At 53.7% G+C, this 25,715-nt stretch overlaps 10 protein-coding genes across 10 annotated transcripts; 4 read left to right on the top strand and 6 right to left on the bottom strand.

Moving 5' to 3' along the window:
- Positions 1 to 992: 992 nt before the first annotated feature.
- On the bottom strand, positions 993 to 1,859 carry J4E93_001267 (uncharacterized protein; the record flags this gene model as incomplete). Its single annotated transcript, XM_049339219.1, has 1 exon — positions 993 to 1,859. One exon carries the CDS (start codon positions 1,857 to 1,859, stop codon positions 993 to 995), a length of 867 nt encoding a protein of 288 aa, XP_049203176.1.
- Positions 1,860 to 2,850: 991 nt separating this feature from the next.
- J4E93_001268 (uncharacterized protein) lies at positions 2,851 to 4,490 on the top strand (the record flags this gene model as incomplete). The annotated part of the gene is made up of 3 exons (XM_049339220.1): positions 2,851 to 2,871; positions 2,917 to 3,048; positions 3,102 to 4,490. 3 exons carry the CDS (start codon positions 2,851 to 2,853, stop codon positions 4,488 to 4,490), a joined length of 1,542 nt encoding a protein of 513 aa, XP_049203177.1.
- A 902-nt stretch (positions 4,491 to 5,392) lies between these two features.
- J4E93_001269 (uncharacterized protein) lies at positions 5,393 to 7,249 on the top strand (the record flags this gene model as incomplete). The annotated part of the gene is made up of 5 exons (XM_049339221.1): positions 5,393 to 5,651; positions 5,711 to 5,872; positions 5,930 to 6,790; positions 6,839 to 6,938; positions 6,991 to 7,249. 5 exons carry the CDS (start codon positions 5,393 to 5,395, stop codon positions 7,247 to 7,249), a joined length of 1,641 nt encoding a protein of 546 aa, XP_049203178.1.
- A 2,393-nt stretch (positions 7,250 to 9,642) lies between these two features.
- Positions 9,643 to 11,710, bottom strand: NOP7 (mRNA-binding ribosome synthesis protein nop7; the record flags this gene model as incomplete). Its single annotated transcript, XM_049339222.1, has 2 exons — positions 9,643 to 11,633; positions 11,686 to 11,710. 2 exons carry the CDS (start codon positions 11,708 to 11,710, stop codon positions 9,643 to 9,645), a joined length of 2,016 nt encoding a protein of 671 aa, XP_049203179.1.
- A 206-nt stretch (positions 11,711 to 11,916) lies between these two features.
- J4E93_001271 (uncharacterized protein) lies at positions 11,917 to 13,332 on the top strand (the record flags this gene model as incomplete). Its single annotated transcript, XM_049339223.1, has 4 exons — positions 11,917 to 12,061; positions 12,109 to 12,376; positions 12,424 to 13,043; positions 13,094 to 13,332. The coding sequence occupies 4 exons, from the start codon at positions 11,917 to 11,919 to the stop codon at positions 13,330 to 13,332; spliced, it is 1,272 nt and encodes a 423-aa protein (XP_049203180.1).
- Positions 13,333 to 13,948: 616 nt separating this feature from the next.
- Positions 13,949 to 14,528, top strand: J4E93_001272 (uncharacterized protein; the record flags this gene model as incomplete). Its single annotated transcript, XM_049339224.1, has 2 exons — positions 13,949 to 13,954; positions 14,037 to 14,528. The coding sequence occupies 2 exons, from the start codon at positions 13,949 to 13,951 to the stop codon at positions 14,526 to 14,528; spliced, it is 498 nt and encodes a 165-aa protein (XP_049203181.1).
- A 546-nt stretch (positions 14,529 to 15,074) lies between these two features.
- On the bottom strand, positions 15,075 to 18,768 carry J4E93_001273 (uncharacterized protein; the record flags this gene model as incomplete). Its single annotated transcript, XM_049339225.1, has 2 exons — positions 15,075 to 18,350; positions 18,406 to 18,768. The coding sequence occupies 2 exons, from the start codon at positions 18,766 to 18,768 to the stop codon at positions 15,075 to 15,077; spliced, it is 3,639 nt and encodes a 1,212-aa protein (XP_049203182.1).
- A 529-nt stretch (positions 18,769 to 19,297) lies between these two features.
- J4E93_001274 (uncharacterized protein) lies at positions 19,298 to 20,987 on the bottom strand (the record flags this gene model as incomplete). Its single annotated transcript, XM_049339226.1, has 5 exons — positions 19,298 to 19,915; positions 19,968 to 20,456; positions 20,507 to 20,743; positions 20,794 to 20,850; positions 20,901 to 20,987. 5 exons carry the CDS (start codon positions 20,985 to 20,987, stop codon positions 19,298 to 19,300), a joined length of 1,488 nt encoding a protein of 495 aa, XP_049203183.1.
- An 846-nt stretch (positions 20,988 to 21,833) lies between these two features.
- On the bottom strand, positions 21,834 to 23,657 carry J4E93_001275 (uncharacterized protein; the record flags this gene model as incomplete). Its single annotated transcript, XM_049339227.1, has 1 exon — positions 21,834 to 23,657. The coding sequence occupies one exon, from the start codon at positions 23,655 to 23,657 to the stop codon at positions 21,834 to 21,836; it is 1,824 nt and encodes a 607-aa protein (XP_049203184.1).
- Positions 23,658 to 24,405: 748 nt separating this feature from the next.
- J4E93_001276 (uncharacterized protein) lies at positions 24,406 to 25,366 on the bottom strand (the record flags this gene model as incomplete). The annotated part of the gene is made up of 2 exons (XM_049339228.1): positions 24,406 to 25,333; positions 25,362 to 25,366. 2 exons carry the CDS (start codon positions 25,364 to 25,366, stop codon positions 24,406 to 24,408), a joined length of 933 nt encoding a protein of 310 aa, XP_049203185.1.
- Positions 25,367 to 25,715: the final 349 nt, after the last annotated feature.

Genomic DNA, 25,715 nt, shown 5'->3' on the forward strand with positions numbered 1-25,715 from the left:
TTGTTGATTCTGATGTCAAAAGAATCAAGCAACACGTCAACGGAAGTCGAGGAGGCGAAACAACGAATGCAGATCAGAAACGCGGAATTTACGCGCGGGGACTCCCACCGTCTAAATATCCCCACAAACACCCTTAGTGCCTGGGAGCCATTTAACGGTGACGCTTGCTAAGCGTTTTCTTTCCTCTTTGGCGGTGTTAGTTGGTGTGCGGGGATAAAAGCCCCATGCCGAGGTCGGGAATATGCAGCGGGTTTCGTGGCGTTGAGAGGCACTAGCATCACAAAGAGGACCACAATGTCGGTGTGTTGGTAACCGAAGCTTGTAGCAACGCTTAGTTGCTTGACAATCACTTGATCTATAAATGCGGTTCTTCTGGGACTGCAATGCATATTCACTGGATAAGTGAATCTAGATGCCCTTGCATCGCATTAGATGCGTGGCTGGCTGTCAGCGTACGCGGAATGCGAGCGTTCAAGTGTTGGCGTGCTGCGAACATTGATTTGCGATCAGGTATATGGGCGAAGCTGCTCAATATGCCCGTCATACGTCGTAACCAATTCTCAGCTTCTCGTGCGACATCGACCACTGAACCAGCTGCGCTGTCGGGAAGGCAGGAGTTGTGCCATGTAGACAAGGTCTGCTAGCGGCTTCATGATTCTGGTAGCGGACAGACATGGGAAAGGCTCGCCATGTAAGTCCAAGAAGCTGTATATGCAAAGAGTGAATCGCGAGGACGATGAGGCGGCGGTGAAGATTAATGAGCTTTGAATTGATGTATCCGAGATGTGTCTGAAGAAGCGACAATCGCAGATGGTCCGGCAAATTGGTAGAATGTAGCCCGCAAAATATGTTATACAAGGAGTGCGCCGGTGCTGTCCAAGCTCTTCCACCGAGTCCGAGTCTAGGCGCCGTATCGAAGGTCCGTCTTCGAGGTCGCTCGTCGGCCGCTCGGAAGTGAAATCCAGAAAACGATCAGTATCATATCTCCAAGCTCAAGCCGTTGGCTTTGCGAACTTGGCTTTCCTGGCCTCGGCGGCAGCCCTATCCTTCTCGCTCATCCAGCTTCCGCCAGGACCACCGCCAGTCCTGTTCTCGCGTGTGTTCTCACGTGGGCGGTTGTCTCTGCTACGAGGGCGGTTATCTCTGCGTCCTCCACGACCTCCAGTACGACCTCCCTCTCGTCCGCCGTCGCGGCGACCCTCACGGCGCTTGTTGCTACCAGCTTCGTCACCTCCGGCCTCTCGTTGGCGCTTCTCGCGGCGCTCTGGAAGAGCCTCGTCGAGACCCTTGGGAGGGCCGACCTCTCCGAACTTCTTAGCGCGCTCCAGCTTCTTGAGACCCTCATCGTCCTCGAACTTGGTACCAAACTTCAGCGCGCGCTTCTTGCGCTTCTCAATCTCTTCATCGAGGTTGGTGGCAGCAAGACCGCGTGTGTAATCAGGAGTGGGCTCCTTCTTCTCTTCTGGCTTGGGCTCTGTGCTGGCTTCGGTGGCGCCTTCCGCGGGCGGGTCGATGGTCAGGTCGTCGGTTTGCGCAGGGTCGATGTCGGCGACTTGGTTAGGTACGGCTTGCGGGTTCGGGGGCTGGCCCTCGCCTCCAGCGTTTGCGACAATCTCTGCGTTAGGAATGACGGTCGCTTCTGTCGCTGTGGTGGTAGCAGCTGGCGCAGCAGCGGTATCATCAGCTTCGTCGTCCCAGTCGATCTCGTCTTCAGCGCCAGCGGCAGGCTTCTCGCCGGACTTCTCGTCGTCTTTTTGTAGGCGCTCGACCATCTCTGCCTTTTTGCCGGTGTGAGGTAGCTTGCGCTCCTTGAGGAGCGCCGACAGCTCGTCGTTCTTCATCTTAGAGTAGTCCGACATGGCTGCGCGAGTGGTTGTGATAGGGAAGGTGAGCGACGTTGGTGAGCGTGACGCGACAGGGACAGGGGCGCGTAAGCTGGGAAGCTGCGAACGTGTTCGTATGCGCAAAGAGAGTGGTAAAGTCAATCAATGTATCTTCCCGTACAGCGCGATAATGGGGAAAAGAGAAGGAGGAAGAAGAAGCGCAGTTTTTGATAAAAGGCGCTGACTGTGGTCGAAACAATGGATTGGCAGTCGGCGAGGATCCACGGATGGATCGAGTGAGAGAGCTTTGACCACCGGAGCTAGACTGCTTCCGGCGCCCGGATCGCTCTTGCTGAACCCTGGTATTGTGTTTCAACCGGACAATCACATCGCGTCCAGTGGAGCGTGCTCGGAAGTAACTTTGAGACGAACAATCGGTTCGTTCCTGGTTTTACAATAGGTCAATTGATGCGCGCTACCATGTACTTTAATGTCAACAGTACAGCCACGTCTTCCACGACGCGTTTCACTGTGTTTACCTGTTGTAAAACAGAAGGCAGATTAAGTCCAGAGGTTAAGGCAGTAACTCTGAGCAAAAGTACGCACATGGGAAGCTCTGTTGCATCCAGTACTCGTCGAGTGAAGTTTTTCACACGTAAACATCTCCCCGCGTACAATCCAGTGAAGCTATAATTTGGTCCTAGTGGTGAGTACAGCCATGTAGCATTCGAATTAGTCTTTGAGAAGACGGACCGTTAGTGTTGGTTGGCTCTGACAGCTCCGACGAATTGTTAGTGAAGGAAGGTATGGAGAGACATGCAGGGGATCGCAGGCCCCGATTGAGGTTTGTGAGAACGAGGGTCGGAGCTGATGCGTCATCGGCTATCGGCGGTATTCTCAAAAACAAAAGTACCAGACGGCCCTGAGCTCAAGCATCAACCGCGATGCCCTCATGTTCATAGCCCGGACACGCACGTGCTTCTTGCGCGGTTCACCAATCGCTCGTCTTTACCACAGCGCTGCCAAAATGGAGAAGCGCGACTATGCGGTATGTTAGTAGCAGCGCACATGTGAGTTGAGCTGATAGTTACAGGCTGCGGTTGCCGCGCTCAACACGCTTCAGTCCAACTTCTCCATAGTGGATGCGATTCGCAAGTCTGGTCGGGGTATGAACCAGCAGGCGATACCGGAGATGATTGAATGGTGTCGCAAAGCTGGATATGAGGTGTGCGGCTCCCAACGACCCCACCCGAAGACCGCGACTGACGAAGCATTCAGCCCTCAGAGTTCGACCGGTTGAAGCCTATACACATCGCCGGCACGAAAGGCAAAGGCTCTACGAGTGCTTTCATCTCGTCTATCCTGTCACAATACACCACCCCCGGCGACGCGCAGACCCCACCTTCGAAGATCGGTCTCTACACCTCCCCGCATCTACGATTCGTACGAGAGCGCATACAGATCGACAATGAGCCAATATCAGAGGAGAAGTTCGCCAAATACTTCTTCGAGGTGTGGGACAAGCTGGAAGCAGCGGCAAAGGCGGAGAATGCGCCAGCAGACGTCCCTACCAAGCCAGTATACTTCCGCTATCTGACGCTCATGGCGCTACACGCATACCTGAAGGAGGGTGTGGACTCCGCTGTTATCGAATGTGGAATCGGCGGCGAGTTCGACAGCACGAACATCCTCACGAAACCCACCGTCACAGCCGTCACAACGCTAGGAATAGACCATACAGCGATGCTTGGTTCTACGCTTCCAGAAATAGCCTGGCACAAAGCTGGAATCTTCAAGAAAGGCAGTATTGCATTTACAGTGCGCCAAAAGGAGGAAGCTATGACAGTCTTGGAAGAACGGGCAGCCGCGAAGGGCACGAAACTACACACTATCGATGTGCATCCGGCTTTAGCGAACAACGAGATCAAGCTTGGGCTAGGTGCAGCCTTCCAGAAGATCAACGCATCCGTGGCGATAGCTGCCGCAGCTGCGCATCTGCGAGCACTTGGCCACACTTCCGTACCCGATCCAACCATTGCTCCGCATATTGAGCTCCCCTCCGAGTTCGTTCGCGGACTGGAGCAAGTGCGATGGGCTGGTAGATGTGAGATCAGACGCGAGACCAACGTCGCATGGCATATCGACGGAGCCCACACTATGGAAAGCATAGAGGTCACTGGCAAATGGTTCGCGGAGCAGATAACACTGGCGACTTCCACTGCCACCTCTCAATCCAAGGTCCCTCGGATATTGATCTTCAACCAACAGACACGAGACGCGAATGCGCTGGCCAAAGCCTTGTATACAGCCCTACAGAGCGGCATCACTTCGGGATCACAGTCTCCTTTCACTCATGTTATCTTTACCACCAACCAAACCTTCAGCGAGGGATACAAGCCTGATCTTGTTTCGATAAACACCAATCAGCAGGACGTAGACACGCTGGCAGTTCAGAAGGCGCTCGCGAACACATGGTCTGAGATAGACGGCACTGCAGAAGTGCATGTGCTGCGCACAATCGAAGAGGCAGTCGTAACCGCACGAAAGGTGGCGCAAGACTATGCCAAGGAAGCCGGGGCTGATGCAGAAGTCATGGTGCTGGTGACTGGGAGCTTGCATCTGGTTGGCGGTGCGCTGGAAGTGTTGGAGACAACCAAGGCGCAGTGAAGAGAGATACCCATAGACACCAAAGAGATAAGAGAGAGATGAAAAAGTGCTTCAACACGCACTAAGAATCGTTCAAAAGAATTGCATGTATTATACATCACACGTTCTGCACCACATATACACCTATTCCGACCTTAAATAGACGTTGCTTGAGCTGAGTGCAGGTCGCGTGCTCACCTGCCGGCTGGAGACAATTCCCCTTTCGAGAGATTATGATATGAATCGTGTCTCTTCTAAGATGTTGAACCCAGAGTTAGCAGCACTGCCAACATGCGTTAGTCAAACAAGAGATAATTTTGCACATTGTAGTCAGCATTGAGAGTACTTCATGGCCCAGACTACCCCAGGATTTACCGCTTCGGCATCGGCTGCACGGCTGGGTACTCATCACTCTACTTCGGGCAACATCGGATCCGATCTTCTTCGTGATCTCCACCGGCCGCGCACCATTACGTGTCGAAGCGCAAGCCGAACATCCGGTCGCAGTGGCCGCAGCTGTTAACAACATGTTGAGAACAAGAAGATAGCTATACATTGTCTCCAAAAGATGAAGTTTGAAACATCGACAGCTGCTATACACGAGACCCATCAAAAGAAGGAGCACCCGTTCGGCCGTTGTCGCGTGGCGGGCCTGGGGTTGGTCGTCTTGGCACTCGGCGCTGGCTTCTGTTTGGGCAACGACAAGGCGGAAGAGCCGCTAACCGACCATAGTGACCACTGCTAGTTCTTTGGGATGTCATATGTTCCCGACTATTTCCATCATCAGTGATCTCCACGTCATCCTTCGAACATATTAACTCATCGTTCGCGCTCCACTGGACTAGACGGCTGTCACTACCACCGAACGCACCTTTGACCATCTCCACGACCGGAAAGGAGAGCTTGGCAACCGAGGTCCCAAAATGAACTGCCCTTCCAGAACCGATGACGACGTCCTTTGGAACCCTGGATGGAATCAGAATCCGCCACGCTTCGCTGCTGATCTGACGACCTGCGAGGATCTGAACGGCATCGCAAATGCAAGAGAATTGGGAGAGGCAGATCGACTGCGCAGCGGCACGCGGAGTTTGCGGCGGTGTGAACTCGACGAATTCAATGGCCAAGAGATGGAGAAGAGAAAGCCAAGCCACACTGGCGAGGGTGTCAAAGGGTCCCCAAAAGGTTTGTCGCAGCATCGTGATGACTCAACAATGGAGGCTGAGATGCTGACTCTGTTGCAGGACCTTGCACCCGAACCATCGCGCACGTGAGCGAGCACCAAGCTGGCCTCACTACCACTTTCTTCAGCTGGGCAAAGTGGCTGGTATCAGTAATCTGCACTTCGATGCTGATCTCCTATGCTACTGGAAATCTGTCCACACCCAAGTTTTTCTTACCAAAAGGTGAGATGAAACAGCCCCAATGGCGTCAAAGCGTCAACACTAACATCGAATTCCCAGAGCCGACAAACCAGCGTCTTCCCAGGCGAAGTACCTGCGAAGATGGCAAAGCCCAGCCCAACTACGATCTGGGTCTACATGTCGCCGGCCTTTTCATCATCCTTTTCGTTTCAGGCACTGGATGTGCCTTCCCAATGCTCGTCCTCAAGTTTCCGCGCCTGCGCATCCCACCTGCCTTCCTTTTCGGCGCGAAGCATTTCGGCACCGGTGTCTTGGTCGCGACTGCCTTCGTCCATCTACTTCCTACCGCTTTTGGCTCACTGAACGACCCCTGTCTGTCGAGCTTTTGGACAACCGATTATCAGGCTATGCCAGGCGCGATTATGCTAGCTAGCGTCTTCTTCGTCACCCTAATCGAAATGATCTTTTCCCCAGCTCAACATGTCTGCGGCGGTAACGAGGGTGCGGAGGCTGTGTCTCGCCGCAAGGAAGAACCGAAGACTGAGAATGAAGCGCCTGCTCCACCGCAGCCAGCGATGCAGAGGACGTACTCGGATACCAGCATGCGAGTCCGCGATCTGGGTGTCTTGCGTGGAAGAGTCGGGAGCATTAGTAGAACGCTCTCCCGGTACCGTGAGGATGGCCAGCGACTCGATGCTATTGAATCTGTGGGCGGATCTGAAGCGGAAACCCCGGGCGCCCGTAGCAAAGAAGCGAATGACGAGTATGCGATCGAGGAGGACCAAGAGACTGGAGAGCACGACCATGTGCTCACCCCGGAGCAAGTACACAAGAAAGCCATTATGCAGGTGTTTCTCTTGGAAATGGGTATCTTGTTCCACAGCATCTTCATTGGAATGTCGCTTGCTGTTTCAGTCGGTAACGACTTCACTGTGCTGCTGATCGCTATAGTATTTCATCGTAGGCCCCCCTTCCAAACTAACAGTATCTACATACTGACTTTAATAGAAACTTTCGAAGGCCTGGCACTCGGTGTACGCATCGCCGACATCAAATGGAAGCCACGCGCTGCACAGCCCTGGCTCATGGCTCTCGCATATGGCTGCACGTAAGTCTTCCCTCCATCCCCATCTATCTCCTCCTACTAACACAACACCCAGCACACCCGGCGGCATGGCAATCGGCATAGCAACACACACTTTGTACTCGCCCGACTCTGAAATCGGTCTCCTCGTCGTCGGTATCATGAACGCCATCTCAGCTGGTTTCCTCATCTTCGCCTCGCTTGTGGAACTCATGTCGGAGGACTTCCTGAGCGATGAGAGTTGGAAGGTGCTTAAGGGCAAGCGCAGGGTTTATGCTTGTTTGCTTGTGTTCTTGGGGGCCTTTTTGATGAGTTTGGTGGGGGCTTGGGCGTAAGCAGGGGATGTGGTGGATGGGCATTTGGAGGAGGGGGAAAGAAGAGAGGTGAGTTGGAAGACTGGAAAGATGGGAGTGTAGGAGTAGGGGAGCATGGGAAGAAATTGTACATGGATCTGGGAATGGGGTGTTGGATGGCAGAATAGTGTAGATTGGAAAGTCTGTGGTTGTGTATGTAGCAACCAGTGTCATCGTTACTGCGCCAACCAGAACAAAGTTGTTCGTAGCCCCCGGGATGATCAATAGCCGTTCGCAGAAATCTCAACGATTCGTCATAGTTTTCACTACATCTTAACAGATTCCGCCATAAGATGACACATGGGAAAGTCCATCTCATCCCTCCCCAACTCCGTCGTACTCCCCTTCAGCCCCACACCCGTAGTCCTCCTCATAACCAACGGCCCCTTCGTCAACTCAGCCCAACCAACCCTCCCCTCCTCCACCTCAATCAACCTCTTCTCCTCTAGCACACCCCCCTTCTCCACTGCCCGAAAACCCAGAAGAAAAGCCTCAGTCCCCCTGCGATGCGTAACCCCCGTCATCCTCACCTCCCTAACCACGGTCCCAAACCCCAACTCCCCCCCAAAAAACCTATCCAACCCAAACTTCGTCTCCGCAAACGCATTCCCCACCGCAAACCCATGATCAAGACACACCCCCACGTTTAACCACCCCTTCTTCCCCTTCACCCCCTCATCCACCAACCCCGTAACCCCCTTAACCAACCCAAGACAAACATCCCCCGCACACCTCCTCCCCCCTTTACTCTTCAGCGCGCCATCAACCGGGTCCCATAGTATCTTGACTTCATACCTGCTCACTTTCCCCAACCACGGAAACGATTTCGCCAGTTTGCGTAGATGGGCTTGGATTTTCTTGTCCCAGTCCGAGGGGACGAAGGTGTTTATGCGGCCAAGGAAGTGGATGGATATGAGGAGGGTTATGGCGTTGGAGAGGAGGTAGGATGTGTATTCGCCGGACTCGGGGATTTGGTTTGCGGGGAGGGAGAGCAGGCCGGGCGTGCTGCTGTGGTGGATGGGGAGGAGGGTTGTGGTTGTGTGTTTGCAGTGGAAGGTTTTTAGGCTGAGGGGGAGGTGGCTGTTTGTTGGGATGGAGGTGGGGGTGGGGTGGGAGAGGTAGGCGTATATTTCGTTCCGGAGTTCTGGGGGGAGGGAGGGGAAGAGGGGGGTTGGTGGTGACGTTGCCATGGTCGGTTGGAGGATGTGAGGTTTGTGACCTTTTGCTGGATACGTCGATTTCCAGAGGTTTAACGCGGAGTCCGATGAGAGGTATTGCTGACTTCAGATCGCTGTGTCGAGGACAGGAAGATAGACGTATGGGTAGTAGGAGCAGATGAAGTCCTAAGATTAGGATCGATATCAACTCCAGGTGACAGCTGGGTGACCACAACCGAGCCTATTGTCTCGATACCACAATAGCAACCAAGCGTCTAACCGGAGTGAACGTGAACGCGCAATCACGTGACAGCGAAGCCTGTTGCCCCAGGTGAAAGCAATGACCCCAGTTGGTCTTTCTGTGTCAGCCTCGCTTCCATACTGCTTGAAAGATTCTCTATACCTTTTCAAACTTCTATGCCACCGAAAGATTCCAAGTGTGCAAATTTGGACATGCACAATTTTTCCGGAAGGTGGTGCTATTCGGCAGCGGCTCGGCACTTTGCGCTTTTGGGTAGCGGCGACGATGGTGGAGCTGGGTTTTTTTCCGTGGAGCAGATCGAGAACGAGAGGGGGTCATGTTATGGATTCATATTTCCGTCTTTAGTTCTTTGTGTTCGAGTTGATCTGCGGAGCTTGCGTGCTCTTGCGACGTCTTTGTGGGAAGAGTCCAAAGAGGGGGTTATTGTGGTCTTGACATACGGTGATGAAATTTATCCTGACGTGCAGGAAAGAAGAGTTGTCTTATGTCATGTTGTCCAGGTTGAGCATTGTCGTTGTTGCGATGTCAACTATGGTTGAGTTTGGATCGCGGCCCTGGTCTACCATTGTCAATATTCGCGGACTAGTGGGCGTGGCTACATGCTGTTGGATTGGGCGTGTATTGGTCGTATGGGCTTGCAGCTGGATGTTAGAGACCAAGTGCAATATGGGTGCAGCCATGGTTCATATATCCTCTGGTTGAGTCATCGAGTGTTCATCATGTTTTTGGGTCAAAGATGGCTGCGCCACGCATCTGACAGCCCCAGTCCGTGCGTCCCAACCAGCGATCACAGCAAATTCGTTAGGATAGATGTTCAACAGCTACGGCCATGATGTAGAGCCAGAAAAGGTATCGATTTACTACATGCAGCATATAGAGGTTCGTTAAGCGCGCCAAACTCCTGCCCAAAGAACGCCGGCCCCAGCTTTTGATGCATCATATACACATACTCAAACCTACAGGGCCTCAGCAGCAGCCTTGGCCTTCTCGACCTTCGCGCGCTTTCTGCGCAGGTTCTCGGACTCATTCTCGCGCTTGTTCTCGCCGTATTCGATACGCTTGAGCAGCTTGCGCTTCTTGTTGGACAACATCATCTTTTGCCTCTCGCGCTCCTCCTCTTCAGCGCGCTTCTTCTTCTCTGCCTTCTTGCGGATGACAGCGTTCTCCTCTTTCTTGGTCGGCTTCTTGACCTCGAGCTTTTTGCCAGTGGCCTCAGCTTCCAGTTCACGCTGGTGCTGAAGACGGGCAGCCTCTCCTTCTGAAATGTCCGACTCGGCATCGGAGTCAAAGCCGTCGAACTCCTCACCACCCGCGCCAGCCTCGTCTGATTCGTCGTCATCGCTGTCGTCTTCAGAGTCGTCAGCGACATCCATGCCCTCGCCAACTTCCACTGAGCCTTCACGGTCAACGATGGCGTCCATGTCTTCGTCTCCATCAACGTCGAAAGTGGCCTCCTCGTCATCGTCCTCAAACGCCTCAGCCTCGCCCTCTGGCTGTTGGGCCGCGAGAGGCAAGTTGGGGTCGTATTCGCCCTTCTTTGGCTTGACCCAAGGGCTGAGATGGGGAGGCAGATCTGCGCCAGGGGCGTAGTGGTCTGGTCGCAACAGCTTGCCCTGGTTTATGCTGTCCCAAACCCACTGTGGCTGGACATAGGTGCGTCCAGGCATCATAGAGTATGGCCATTGGGCCTTGGGGGCAGCAGCACCGTCCTCCTGTGCAGGAGCACCGTTGGAAAGCGCAGGTCGATCGACGATCTGATGTGTGATGTTCGGGTCCGACTCGTTGGTTGTGAAAGCGCCATCGCCTAGCGTTCCGTCCCAACCCACTCTCTTGCAGCCGAATGCCTTTAGTATGAACTCGAGCGATGCTCTGGGTGTCTCTCGTGCCAGATAGAAGGTGAAGGGCGCGAATAAGGATGCGATTTCGGCGCTGCTTGCTTGGGGTTGGGGCAGGATATCGGCGTCGGGCGCAGTAGGCTCGAACTTGTCGATCTCGTCGTTGGCCTCCTCTTCATCGTCCTCTGTGGCTACCTTGGCTACGGCGGTGGTGCTCTCCTCTTCTTCAGCATCGGGCATAGCTGCAAGCCTGTCCGCAATCGCCTGTGCCTCAGGGTTGACCGCACCATTCTCATCGTGGCCGTTTGCGTCGTTCGTAGCGGTGGCCTTGCCCTCAAGCTGGAATGCAGCAAGCTCACCACCCTGCTCGTCGCTCTTTGCGTTGAACTTGGGAGGGTAGACCAGGCCGACCGAAGTGTAGAGGCGGTAGTTGACAAAGCCGAGCAGGGTCGTGTAGAACTCGACGAAAGTGCCCATGATCCTGAAATCGATGTCGCCGCCTGTTCGCTGAACGAACCTGTATGGTACCAGCCAGAGGATGTCTTGACCTTGGATCGTCGCCTGGTAGTAGATACCCTTGATGGAGAGGAAGGACTTGCGGAGGGCGTGGGAGGTGATTACGTAGTGCTCGAACTCGCGGGTCAGTCGCTGGCACAGGGCGATGGTCTTGGCGGGGACGTGGTCGCTGGAGGGCAGGTTGGCGAAGAGGAACAGCATGGAGAGGGCATCGTCGAGGTCGCGCAGGGCGTCGACAAAGGTAGGGTAGCGCTCCTTGATGATGTGGTCGAGCTTGACCTTGGGCATGAGGTTCTTCTCGAGGCGCGATGCATCGCCAGACTCGCCGCGACCGAGGGCGCGACCAATCTTCTTTGCGACAGCCTTGTGCTCGCGGAACTTGGCCAGCAGCGGCTCGTGGAGCAGGTACTGGATATCCTTGGTGTAGTAGAAGGTGGTGGCGGCGGTAGAGCCCCTCGAGACCTTCTTCTTGTTGCGCGGCTCACGGGGGTAGATTCCCTTGAAGATACATAGTCGTCTGAAGTCGGGGAGCGAGATCTGAAGCTTCTTCACGGCGCGCGTGCGGGTGATGTAGTTCTTGGCCGCACCGGAGGTGCCTGTGAATGGATTAGTAAGATATTCCTCTCGATGATTGACGGCGATGCATACCCTTCTTTTTTGAGCGACCAGCCATTGTAGAGAAAGTATGGAATCGCGATTCTGTCGGTGCAGACGGGCGAACTTTTGGCGGGCGCAAAAAAGTTAGAGATGCGGCCAACTAGCGGACATGGATCCGGCGTTAGCGCGACCAGGGTCCACCGACATGCATCTTGCCAGAACTCCAGCGCCGAGGTGTCGAGAACCGCCATGGAGCCAATGAATGCATAGCTGCCCGTGACCATGGCCATTGACAAGCAGCACAAGATGCTGCTCTTTGCAGCCGCCGCCGCCGTGCGCCTGCTCCTCTTCACTGTCTTTCCCGCCCTGCCAGACCTCCTCGCCGGACGTGTCGAGGTGTCAACACCAGTGAATGGCTTCAAGAGATGTATGTACCTGCAATTACGTATACATAACATTACTGACGCCTACAAGTGCAAGAGGGCGTCTTTCTCTACACTCACAATGTCTCTCCCTACGACGGCGGCGTATACCACCAGGCGCCCCTCTTGCTGCCGCTCTTCTCCCTCTTCCCCAACCCGGCCCATGCCCCGCTGGCCACCAACATCTTCTTTACCATCGTAGATTTATTAAGCGCGAATGCCTTATATCAGGTGGCAGAGAGCGGCTTCGCGTCAGTCACGCGATTGTTCGCTTCCCCGCGGAAGGACTTGAGATGGAGTAGTGTGGCTATTGCAGCAGGGTAAGCCTACTACACCTCTATGTAGGATATGTACTGACATCATCCAGCTTCCTGTTCAATCCCTTCACAGTTCTAACCTGCGTCGCGCGCTCCACCTCGGCCCTCACCAACCTCTTCATCCTCACGGCCATGGCCAAGGCGTCCCAAGGAGCCAGCTTCACCTTTATACTAGCCACGGCTTTCGCATCGTACTTTGCTATGCACCCGATCCTTCTATTCCCTCCGCTTATGGTTCTGCTATACGATGCGAAGACCCTGAAGAAGAGCACCGCGCCAGACGTCGCGTCCTTCATCATAGCCCATACTGTTGGTGTCACGGTCGCAATAGGCGTCTTGCTCGGTGGCTCTGCGTTCTTGATGGGCTCGTGGGACTTTCTCTCGGCGACGTACGGCGTGCGTCTTCTATTACCTGACCTCACGCCGAATGTTGGACTTTGGTGGTACTTCTTCATCGAGATGTTCGACTCGTTCCGCGAGTTCTTCCTCGGCGTATTCTGGCTACACGCGGCGTCGTATATGCCAGGTCTTACCATTCGCCTCCACAAGCAGCCTTTATTCGTTGCTTGCAGCTTGACCGGCGTGTTCGCCATCTTCACACCATACCCAAGCATAGCGGACGCTGCGCTCTACCTTTCTTTGGTACCCATGTTTCGCCATCTGTTCCCTCGTGAGTTTCCCCTATTTCAATCTCTTGTAGCAATACTAACCGTATCCCAGTCATGCGCTACACGTTCTTGGCTTCATCCGCTATCTTATATACATCGTTCTTGGGCCCTGCCTTCTACCACCTTTGGATTTACGCAGGATCGGGAAACGCCAACTTCTTCTATGCCATTACGCTGGTCTGGAGCTTGGGATTGTCCATTATTCTAGGAGATTCGCTATACGCAGCGTTGAGGGATGAGCTGGACGTGGAGAGACCCGAATTGCTGGGTAAAGAAGTACGTAGGATATAACTTCTTCGTACGTTGGCCTATGTCTTGTCATCTTTAATGGACTCGAGAATAGACCGGAAAATATCTGCAATGTCCTGTGGTAATCGAGCGTGACTTTCGATAGCATAACCAGGGAGGTCTCATCGTGAACCACGCCAAGCTTCTCCGAACTTGAAGATACCACTCAACGTCCAGCGCAGGCAAGATGCCTCGCACCTATGGAAATGGCTGCCTAGACACGTGGTATCCTTGTCAAGCTAAACTCACTTGCACCATATGCTGCCACACAGTAATCTACTAGGTCACTAAAAGCGAGGTGAAGCTGGTCTTCTAGCTCTCCTTCACCTTTGCTTATCACTCTCACCACAACTACTAGTAGCTACAGAAAAGTAATTTCCTTGCTGTTAAGAGCCGCTATCTCGCTGCTCTGGCCCAGCACATAAGGCTCGTATCTCCCCGTCTTCATCCTTCATCCCTCTTCACTCCTCCACCACTCTCTCATCGGTACTCCAACTCGGACTCCAACAACTACAAACACATCAAGACAACCACCACCAACACCAGCACCAGCACCAGCACCCTCCACCATGGCCAAAGACGACCTGACCCCCCGTGAGAACGAGGTCCTCGCCCTAGCATGGCAGTGCTTCGAGCAAGAGCCCAAAGTATACCTTCCCACCTTCCCACCCTCCCACTCAGCACACTCAACTGACACTTCACTTCAGGTCGACATGAACAAGCTCGCCGCCCTAACAGGCTACACCCCCGGCAGCGCGGGCTTCACCATGGGCAAGATCAAGCGCAAGCTCAAGAACAAGACCGCCGGCATCTCCGAGGACAGTCCTGCTGCAAAGTCAGCTCGTGGACGTCCCAGAACCGCTACCACGTCCACACCCAAGAAGAGGGGTGCGACTGCCGCTCCAACCTCCGCCTCCAAGCGCCGTGCCCGCCAACCTACTTCCTCCCCCTCTCACTCCGATGCCAACGACGACGATGACGATGACTTCGGCCTCGGTGGACCCAAAGTCAAGAAGGAAGAGCCTGCCTTTGACGACGGCTTCGATCTCGTGGAGGAAGATGTCTCCGCTCGTGATGCCAGGGGCGTGAGCTACGGTTTCCTGGATGGCATGGAGACTTTTAGTGGTGCTGCTAAGGGATCGGGAAGGAATGCGTCGAACGGGTACCGTGCTGTGCAGTTGGAGGAGGAGGGTGAGTAGGACGGTTGGGGGGTATGTGGGGGTGGGGATGGGAGGGTCTTTGGGCGTGGTTTAGGATGGCGTTCGCGTGCTCATTCGGCTGGGATGACGGAAAAGTTTGGGCTTGTATGGCGAGTTCAACGTAGGGTCGGAGGACTACATCGTAGTAACTGCCGTCATTTCAGAAAATCTCATACATGCCTGGTGTACTTCACTTAGTTTACTGGGGGAATGTGACATCGCGGCATGTACTGACTACCTCCCGGCTCTCATGAGCCTTAAGTATCCATCCAGTTTTACAATGATGCCGTAGCCTGGCTGGATGTATTCGATGTGTTCTTCATCTACTAAGCATCAAGCACAATGTAGTCATCACCTCCAGGAAAGGGAATGTTCTGAACATGTGAACTGGCTTGCGATACGCTAACTGACGGAACATGATTACAGCAGAATACTAGCCTGACCTAGATCCGATCCCCCTTCCCATATGAATACATTCCGTTCCCGATCGCCCATGTTGCGCCTTCAATACATCTATCTTACATGCTTCTCTCACATATCAGACACTCAGAGCGCGGAGATAGCTTCGAGCAGCACATCCAGCGCCCGATCACCGACTCCCTCCAAGCCCTCCCTGAGAGTCCAAGCAACGTCACTCTGTAGACCCAGCGGCACATAGACACCACCCTCGTCCTTATTGACTTCCATCCTCTCTCCCAGCCTACTCGTGTGCTCCCACTCTCGAGCCGCCTTCTCCGCGTTCTCGATAACTTTGCTCGGGATACCGCACATGGCCGCGCAGTGCATACCGAAACTGCCCTCTGCGACACCCTCTTCGAGTTTGTAGAGGAAGGTGATGGACTTGGAGGCGTCGTCCACATGGATACGCATACGCTTGTTCACCACTTCAGGGTGAAACTCGAACTCCTTAGCCAGAGAACGGTAGTGGGTGGCGAAGAAGCCCACGCAGCCCACGCGTGTGCTAATGTCGTGCAGAACGGCTTGCGCAACGGCCACACCGTCATAGGAAGATGTACCGCGACCGAGCTCGTCGAGAATGACAAGTGAACGGGGCGTGGCTTCCGAGAGGATCTTCTGTGTTTCGGACAGCTCGACAAAGAAGGTGGATTGAGCTGCGAAGATGTTGTCGTTGGCTCCAAGGCGGGACATGATACGGTCAACAGGTGTGAGTCTGGCCGATGTGCAAGGTAGATAACAACCGACTTGTGCGAGGATGACCGCTATGCAAGTCATACGAAGGATAGTCGATTTACCGGCTGCGTTGGCACCAGTCAGTAGGCTGATGTTGGCAGAGTCGCCGCCTAGTCTAATGTCGTTGGGAATGAAGTCGTCGACTGTGTTGAGCATGCATGGGTGACGAAGCTCTTCTAGCTCAACGACAGTTCGATTGCCCTCCTCGAAAACTGGACGACAGCTGGGCTCTCCCAGTGAAGCAGACGCCTTTGCGAGACTGATCAGGCAATCTAGTTGAGCGATGATCTTGACTGCCGCGAGCCAGACCTTGTAATCCTCATCAAAGCGTTGACAGAAGCGAGTGGCAACCTCACGTGTAATCTGACCATGCGTCTCTTGCGCTTCTTGTAGTGCTCGCACCAGCTTCCTCAGTTCGGGAGTGTAGTAGCGAGTGACCTTAGCTGTAGCAGACATTTGATCCCAGTTATTGGGAACTTTGACCTTCTTGGGTACCTCTAGTTGGTAGATTTCCTTGCCGATGTCGTTGTATTGAACAGCATTAGAGCCGAGCTCTTTCCGGGCCTTCTTCAACAGTACATCAAGGTTTGCTTTGCAGGTGTCGATCTCCTCCTGGCTGTTGTCAAAGTCTTCTTCGATGCCAGGCTCAGGAATGAGCAGTCCTTCTTTCCGTGCGATGTCTCGATCGAAAGCTGAACTCCATTTAGATAGAGACGCAGCAAGGTCAGGCATAGAAGAGATGAGTTGACCAATGATACCTTCACCCTCGCTGAACTGCTTCAACAGGCTAATGGTATACTCAATCTGCTCGAAGCCCTCCAGCACCTTGAGGAAGTCTTGCGCTCTGCATCGGCCCGCGTGCACACGAGAAATGAGACGCTCGAGATCTGGCAACTTGCTAAGGGACGCACTGAAATTGTCCATGATGGTAGAGTCGGCATTCAGCGCATCAACGGCATCTAGACGAGCGTTGATCTTGGCTGCATCTGCGAGGGGATGACACACCCATTGTCGCAGTAATCGCTTGCCGAATGGGGTGATGCAGCGGTTCAGCATAGCGAACAGAGTACCCTCGGTCGATCCATCGAACGTGTTGGCGAAAATCTCCAGGTTGATCAGGCTTTGGCCGTCGAGAACCAGACTTGTGGCTTTCCGGATGGGGTCGTACCACTGGAAGTTTCCAAGTGTGACCAGATCGCGCTCAATCATCAGCGTCCGCAGGTATTGAAGAAGAGCACCAAATGACGACATGATCAGCTCCTGCTCTCGGGCTTCACGGAGGACCGGTGGCCATGCTTCAATGTTATCCTCTGTAGGTGACTCAAAGTAGTGGTTCGCTTCAATTTCTCGGATGGTGATATCCGCTGGCCAGAACTCCTTGTTGGGCTTAAGGTAGTTCCAAATCGTTGTGGGAGGCGTGTTGTTCTTGAGTATCCGCAGAGCTTTCGCAGAAACGCATGACTTCTCCAAGAGTAGTTCACCTGGCCTCATCTGGGCGATCAGGGTTTCAAACTTGGTCATGTCGACATCGTCTGTGAACTCGCAAAGCTGGAACTGTGCAGTAGCAGTATCCACAAAGGCAATTCCAAAGGCTGGCAGGTTGTCGCGATCGATCTCCTTGATGGCCATGCAGTATGTCGACATCTCACTCTGAAGCATGCCGGTATCTACAAGCGTACCCGAAGTGAGTACCGTAGCTAGCTCTCTTCGGATCACCTTGTTCTCCTTGCCAGCCTTCTTTGGAGTCTTGCCTTTGTCGTCGCGTTCACGCATCTCTTTGCCTAGAGCCGACTCCATTTGGTCAACCCTAGCAACCTTGTGGCCTGCTGCTACAAACTGGGTAGCCCACATGTCCAAGGAAGCCTCTGGTACACCGACCATCCTCATGTTGACACGATCAGTCAATTTGAGATCGAAGAGCTGATGGCCTATAGAAGCATCCTTCTCATAGAGCTCGTAGAACTTGCCCTTCTTGAAGAAGACGACAGTGTCCCACCACTTGCTCTTGATCTCCCAGTACTGCTTTTCAAAAGCAGAAAACTTCTCCCAAGCACCTGGGGGAATGTATAGTGTGCGAGGATCGTAGTCGGGATGATCAACGGGATGCCGGTCAGCGTCCATCTGATGCGCGAGCCATGGGTATCTCGTCTCGGGTTCAGAAGCGCTCGGTCGTTCTTTGATCTTCTTGCTGGGGTCCTTCTTCGTGGCTTGTACTGCTGTGCGAGGTTTGAATACCATTGGGTTGTCTGGATCGTAGATCCATTGTTGTGCGGTAGACGTGCTATTCATGACAACGTCGCCATCATCCTCTTCATCCTTTGTCTCGATGATAGGTGGTGACGATGCTGGGGATGTTTTAGTACGAGCCTTGGGTGCTGCTGAACGTTTGCGCTTCTTCGAGACGACTTCCTCATCGGAATCGTCTGGGACAACGAAGTCATCAACATCGTCGTCGTCTTCCTCTAGCATTGCCTTCTGTGTGGCCGCGTCTAATCCGAACTCGTCGTCTGAATCGTCTTCGACGGTGACCCGCTGGCGTTTCGTAGCTCTGCCTCTTGCATTGTTTGCAATTGGACCCAGCACATCTTCGTCGTCGTCATCTGACTCGGCGTAGTTGACGGGCTTTCGTGCCTGAATTAGAGTGTCAGTAAGTGCAGTCGAATACGCAATGGCATGTCTCGCGTACCTTGCGTGTTGGGCTACTGGGAACGGCATCTGTATGCTTGGCCAGTATGTTCTCCTTGTTTCTCCCTACTGTCAATTCATGTTCCTGTTTGATAGGACTCGAGTAATCGGGAGCGTCGCTACTCGGTACGGGAGTGATTGCGGCAGGCGGCTTGTCGAACGCCTTCTTCGCCAATTGCGATGTGGGCGTCTTGTTGACTGGTGTGGCATCGGACGGCGCGGGGCTTGGTGAGTTGGTAGACTTCTTCTGGAAGAACCCTAGGATGGACTTTTGTCCCTTGGCCGATTGCGACGCGGAGGCGGGTTGCTTCTTCTGTGAAGCGCGAGGTGTCGACATCTCGTTACCTTCGACGCCACGGACCATGGTTGCGGTGGTATGGGGATGCAAAAAGTGAGGTATTGAGAGTCCAGTACTTTCAACGGCTGTCGCTGCCAAATCCTGGGGAAGGAAGGGACGCGTCGGACGCGTTGCGCTAGTCCGCGTCGGCACTTAAGAGGCTTGGCACATGATGCAACGCCCAGTTGCTGTCCATCAGTTACAACCAATGCTCTCGGACGAAAGTGTCGTATACGCAGCACATTACCCGTACCAAGTTCTTGTTTCAGTGTTTGCTTTCATTTGTTTTACTATCCTATAGCAGATGCCTAAGTTGTCTGGTTCTTCCTTCATGCGCTTAGACCAACAGTCCGACCTGTCAAGCGTAAACCTATGCAGCGCATGGGTAAACACTTAGGCTTCGTTCTCATCTTGCATACGCACTCAATCGTAGACTAATGTAGCCATTTCTCGTCCATCATCATCGTATATGCTGCATCTTGCAAGACCATTAGACAACCAATTGCTGCCCAAACTTCGTGCATCGATTGCCGATACCTGAGGGTCTTCGCGAATCCTATTTCGCCTTGCCCTTGGCAGCCTTGCTCTTGTCCACCTTTGTGGGCTGGATACGCGCCATCATCTCCTCCTTGGTGATGAGATGATCAACGCGCTCGAGCAGACCCAACAAGCTCTTCATGTTTCCGCTCCACTCGTTCAGCACATCGTCTGCGTCCCTGGGCTTCGAGAAGGTAACGATACGGGCGGGTCGGTCGATCTTGGCATAGATGGTCTTTGCAGACACAAGCTCGCTGATGTTCTTCTCCGTCTCATCCTCGGTAAGATCTAGCAGCTCTGTCAAGCGTGGGATTTGGATACGTGTGTAGTACTTGGCGACGACGCGAACGTTGTGCTCAATGACACGCTTGCGGAGATCCTGCCACCTCTGGAATGCCTTGGGGTCATCTGAGTCGTCCTTCTCTGCATCAAAGACATCTGTCTCCGTGAGGTGGGGCCCGAACTGCTTCGCAACCATCGGCCACCTCATCAACTCTGGCACAGTGAAGAGCTTAACTAATTGTGCGTCTTGTGGGATCTGGGAGTTGCGAGAGTCGCGTTGGATGCGGTGAATCAGGTCGGACTGTTCGTTGTCGTACGGTGCGAGGATGATGAAGTAGATGACGCGCTGGAGGATCTGCAAGTATGTTAGTAAAAGCTTGAAAACTCGATTAGGCTTCTGAACATACCGCTCGGAGCTTGTTGGGGTCCTCCTCTACAGCCTCGGTATCCAGTACTTGACGGTAGTGCTTGCAGACGTCCAGGTACTTGTTGTCGTGCTTGGCCAGGGTAATCTGCTGCTCGTAGTACTTGAGCTTCAGATCCGTTACATCGTCTTCTGGCTCGATGGGTGGATCGTCGGCGCTTCGGTTCTTTTCCTTCTCTTCCCGCTCCTTCTGGTCCTTCTCCAGCTGCTCGGGAGTCTTCTTCGGTCTCCGCGCAAAGTACCGTGTGCTGATCTTCCTGCTCAAAATTCCGGCCTGTGTCCAGTCGCCCTTCTTTATACATAGCGCCACTTGTTGTAGGATGAACTCGGTCTTTTCGCGACGGGTCATGGAGCCAAAGGTCTCGACTTGCAGTTCGCAAAGAATGTCCGTCGCTGAATCGATGTCGCCTTGCTCCAGCTTGATGTTGGACAAGATGCGGGTTACTCGCGCACGCTCGACTTCGACGAAGATCTACCACCATGTCAGCACCGGTACGCACGCTGTCCGTTGGGGTCGCCTACCTTGCCCTCTGTGACTGTCCGTAGCGTCTCGATGACGGACAACTTTGTCTCTAGATTCGGAGTCTCATCCAAGAATCCCATGACTGTCTGCACCATCTTGGTGGTGGCCTGCTTTAGCTGTCCATGCTTCTTGGAGAGGAGCAGGACCTGCTCGTTCATCAAGTTCCAGTCCTTCGCATTCTTTGCTATTGTGACGATGGCGATTATGATGCGGGAAGTCGAGGCGAGATCTGAGGCCTAGAAGGAGTCAGCACACGCTTATGCGCATGGGATACGTGGATGCGTACCTGGCGGGTCTGCTTCTCAAGCGTGAGCAGCTTGTCGATTCCAGCTTGCGGGTTGCTCTGATCAACTGTGTTAGCTTCGCGTCAACTTTGAAAGCCGTCATACGTACAGAAGCTAGCTTCTCCGCCTCTGGAATAGCCGCATCGACCTCCTTGGTAAAGTCCTTGTCGGCCTTGAGCACTTCTCCGCTAGACATGGTGGCGGGGTCGTGGGGTTTATCTGTCGGGTGTCGGGGTATTGGCTATCTCCAAGGTGAAGTAGAGACAGCGGATGCAAGTATCGAATGCGAGAGGGGAAGGTGTGGGATGGGGCGGCGACGTTGTTTGGTCGTGTTGCGGCTCGTCAGTGATGTAGAGACCCACGCTCCGAGCTGGGGCGCTTTGGCCACCGCCTTGCGCTAGGTCCAAACATCCGCCGATGAGCCTCATCGTGCAGCAGGCGCGTCTCTTCCATCGCGCATGCAGACATCGCTTTTCGCCCTCTTTAGTTTGCATACGTCGTTCCTCTGATTTATATGCTTGTGCATCAAAGATCACGTCCAAATTGATACCCGAGACCTCCATATCTCCCCCAACCGCGAGCACCGTCGAAACCGCTGCTTCGATCATATGGCGGCATCTGGGATCTATGTCTGTCTCCTGCGCCTCTGGCCTGGTATCCACGATTTATGTCTTCCTTATTTCGGATACAATGAGTGGCACCGTATTTACTCAACATCCTGCGGCCTTGTGCCCTGTTGATGACTTTCTCTGGCCTATATCTCGGCCGTCTTCGACATTCTATCTCTAATTCTGCGGAATTGGCCCTCTATAATCTCTTTCCAGAGACCAAAAGGCGTTTCTACCCAGTGCATGATGTCGTGTTCCACAGTAGGGTCACGTACAGCCATTGCCCAATGCCGAAGGGCTACCAGACTCCATCAAACTTCGAGTTTCCACCGTGAATGATACCTCTAACGTTGCTCCTCCAGACGAGTACTTATATATAGCTTTCTAGCGAAGTACCCAATATCCAACGCTTACGAAATTCAAAGAAGCCTTTCCTAAAGGCGCGATCTCTTGACGTGGCTCTCTTCATCCACCTCCTCGCATTCAACAAACTCGTCATGACTTCGGCGACGGGGAGTTATCAGGAGATCCGGCTCGGCCAGCGATACCGCACCCACATTATCCATATCTCTCATCGCCTCTTCTACCTCGTCGTCATCGAACTCATCCGAACTAGTGTCAGAGATTGTGTCGGAGACTGTATCGCCCTCTTCATCCTCTTCTCTTCGGTGTGGCCAACTAAACGTAAACACCGGTCGTCGGAAGTTCACATCCCCGGTCTGACCCGGCAGCCTCTTTCCACCCACGGTGCTTCTACCCACAACCGTCATGAGATCGTCTTCTCCATCTCCTTCATCAGTAGTGTCACTCCAATCACTGTCCTTCCCCTCGTCTTCCGAGTCTAGGTCAACGTCTGTGAAACCCGCAAAACGCTCACCAGCTTCTTGAACAGGTTTGTCCAGAGCCTCTGTCGAGATTTCCAGCTCCTCTTCTTCGGCGACTCCAAACTCGTCATATGCGGAGTTGTTCGCGAAACTCGTATCGACCTTAATACTACCGTATGGACTTGCGTGTTTGCCTTGTTTATAGGACTTAGAGGTGCGAAGATAGCACAACGATCGTCGGGTGGAGGGAGAAGGGAGATCGTCCGGGAAGTATACACCGAACATGGGGGTGGATGGTACAAAGGAAGAGGACCGACTTTGGGGTGGAGAGGATGGCGGTGGGGGAGAGGACGTGTAGACGGTCGGATTGGCGGAGGTCTTAGTTCGGGGAGAGGCAGTTGGAGAGTCCGCTCGGGCGGCTGTGCGGTCAGCAGGCGGCGAGTCTGAATGGTCTCTGAGGTAGTAGTCTGCGGTGTTGTCGTCTGCCTCCTCTGTCCCATCGGAAGTCCTGGTGGAGTACGGTAACGTTTCTGAATCCATCTTAGGCGTCTCGGGTGGAGAACATGGCTGCTCACCGCTGCTAACAGAACTGCCTTGCAGTTCATCCCCTGCGCCGCACTTTCTCGAACGCTTCGTCGGGACGAAGACATCACTCCACCCCTCCACAAGGAACGGACTCTGGCCCGCCAGCTCCAACGCTTCAACACAGGTACTCGCCTCCCTCACCGCCCCCGGAATCTCAAAGCCACCCCGTCTAGAATCCTCTTCCCACGCTCGCTCCCTCGCCGCATAATCCTCATAAACCCCCACCAGATTCGCCCATCTCTTTTTCTCCACGATCCACAAGCTCTTGACCGCAAGATATATCGCAAGCTCTCCAGGGTCAACCATGTACACCCCCGTTTCGTTTCGACCGGGCCTATACGGTCCACCGACGATGCGCCACACAAAGGCGATGCGTTCGAGAGACGCGAGACATTGTTTCATGATGCAGACGGGACAAATCTCGGTTTTTAGGCATGGGTTACCGGGGTGGATAGTGTGTTTGCAGACGCGCGCGATGAGGAGGTCCTCTGGTCCTCTCTCTGCCTCTTCGTCGTCGACGTCTGTGAAGATGTGGGCGAGATCTTCGTCGCGACCGTGGAAATGCTCTTTGACGCGCGGTGTGTTCATGAACGCTTTGAAGATTGGCGGACTGGGTATACCGCCGATGTCTTCCTGCTGAACTGCCTTTACGGTGTTTTTCCATGCTTGACACGTCGGGTAAAGCGCCCGTTGCTCAGGGTCGTCGATGTTGGTTTGCCAGTTGACAAAGTGAGGGTAGAGTCCCGGGCCGAAGATTAGAGCGCTGGCTCTGGTTTCGGTGAGCGGGCGGGTTATCGCATTGGCGGAGTGAAGGGCGTCGGTGGCGGTAACGAACGGGATCGGCGCCATGATAATATGATATGTTTGTTTCGGATGTACGACGTGTGAAGTGGGGAAGCAGCCGTGTCAGTAAAGTTGTTTAGTTAGGCGCGATCGATATGAGTCAGGTAATAGGGCAGTCGGTGGTTCTTTCACTGAGTCGTTCTGAAGGTACGTGCAGAATGTACCTGTGTACTCTCACCTGGCGGATGAGTGCAATCAACGTTGCTCTTTGGGCACTACATTTTGTATGAAGATATGTAGAGTTTTCATAATCTATCCATGTGCAGGACCTCATTCTACCATGGTTTGTGATGACTTGTACCGTTGAGCCACTCACAGCCATTTCATATCGAATGATTACCAGTTAAGAGTATTTCGCCGAATAAAAGAAACCGTAAAGCCGAATCATTAAGCTGGGTGATCATGGTTTACAATTTGTACGGAAATCAAGAAGTTTGAAAGATTGATTAAATTCTTTGCTTTGCTGAGATTGGGAAAAGTGCGGACCTGTGAAGCTAGGGGTAGATGTCCATGTAGCGGTATCGAAGTAGAACGAAAGAAGAAGACCTGGCCTCCTCGAGATGGCAAGCCAATTAATGAACCTCCTGCAATGATGACAAAGAAGAGCTGAAGAGACGTGAAGCCCGCCCGACTCTCACGTGCCACTCTGAAAGCGAACACAGACACGCCCTGTAGTATCCTGTGCGTGTCTACCGTATCGCAAAACCTCGCGGTCCCTCTCCAGAGAGAAAGCAACAAAACGACGTCCGTACCGCTACGCATATGACCTCGAATATACCCTCATGCGCGGCATGGCGTTGCGGCGCAGAGGGAGAGGGTACGGCATGCCAGGAATGTAGCGATCGATCGTGACCCAGCGGTTGACTGGCACGTATCGATCGAGCTTAAGCCGTCTACGTGAGCGTCCCCGTTCATCCACGACCCGGTTGATCTTCCCTTGTGCCAGCCAGATAGCTTCCTTTCGTTCTACCGTCAAGGTGATGTCGCGTGGGAGTCTTCGCAGAATCCAGACGTGACGACCCTGGCCGTCCATAGCGGCGTCGATGTCCCGCTGGAGGATGAAGAGTCGGTTGACTGAGTTTGGATTGATTGTCTGGCCGGGGTAGGTGCATAGTCTGACTAGGTCGATGATGCTGTTTCGCTTTGGTGCAGCCCATGGCTGACGCGCGGGAGAGCTTGAGTGCTGATATGACGACGATCTGGTTGAAGCACCGTAGGCGAAGTTGCGCGGCGCGTCTTGGGAACCGTCGACGGACTCGCTTTTGATGAAGACGAGGGCTTCTTCATGAGCTTCTTCGCGGGCTTTCCGGGCTTTGCGCTGCCTCCTGGCTGCTCTCTTGCTTGTCATCGTAGTCCGTTGCTTGGGTAGTCTTACTTCTCTGGTCTGCTGCTGCTTGTCTTCCTCTAAGAGCTGTTCTTGAAGTGTGGTTTCGAGTAGATGTGGGTGAGACGCTGAGGTGAGCGGTGATGCGGTGATGAGAGCAGGTGGTGAGTTGTTGTTGCTGCTTGCCGATGTTACTTCGGCAGGAAGGCGCGCCCCTGGGGCATTCATCACAACTGATAATGGCAGTGTAATGACGTTCTCTTCTAGGCAGGTGCGTTCGACTGCTTTAGCAGCGGCACCAGCATCGTTCCTCGCGCGTTGAAGTCTTTCCTGATCTAGTTGCGCTTTCGTCCGCCTCCTACTTGGTGTCTTGTCCTTTCCTCGACCACATGGCGCCGCATTGCCGCCTGCCTTCTTCTGCGCGGTAGTTGCACTTCGGGTGACTCTTGCAGCGATGGGTACTTTTTGTGCGGCAGTTGCATCTCGAGTGACTCTTGCAGCAATTGGTACTTTCTGTGCGGCAGTTGCACTTCGAGTGATCCTTGCAGCGAGTGGTATCTTTCCCGCCTTGGGCTTCGAAACGTGGCCATTCGGAGCTGTCTGTGAGGAAGTAGGCATTGCCTTCGTTTGACTTCGCGTAGGTTGCTCTCGCCGCAGCCAGCTTGTAATCTTGCCGTCCTTCATATCGTTTTGGTAGAGTAGATTGTTGAAGTGGGACGTTTGAAAGATTGCCGTAAGCG

Source organism: Alternaria ventricosa, assembly GCF_023758065.1.
Source record: "Alternaria ventricosa strain BMP 2768 chromosome Unknown scaffold_2, whole genome shotgun sequence".
NCBI classification, from domain to species: Eukaryota; Fungi; Ascomycota; class Dothideomycetes; order Pleosporales; family Pleosporaceae; genus Alternaria; species Alternaria ventricosa.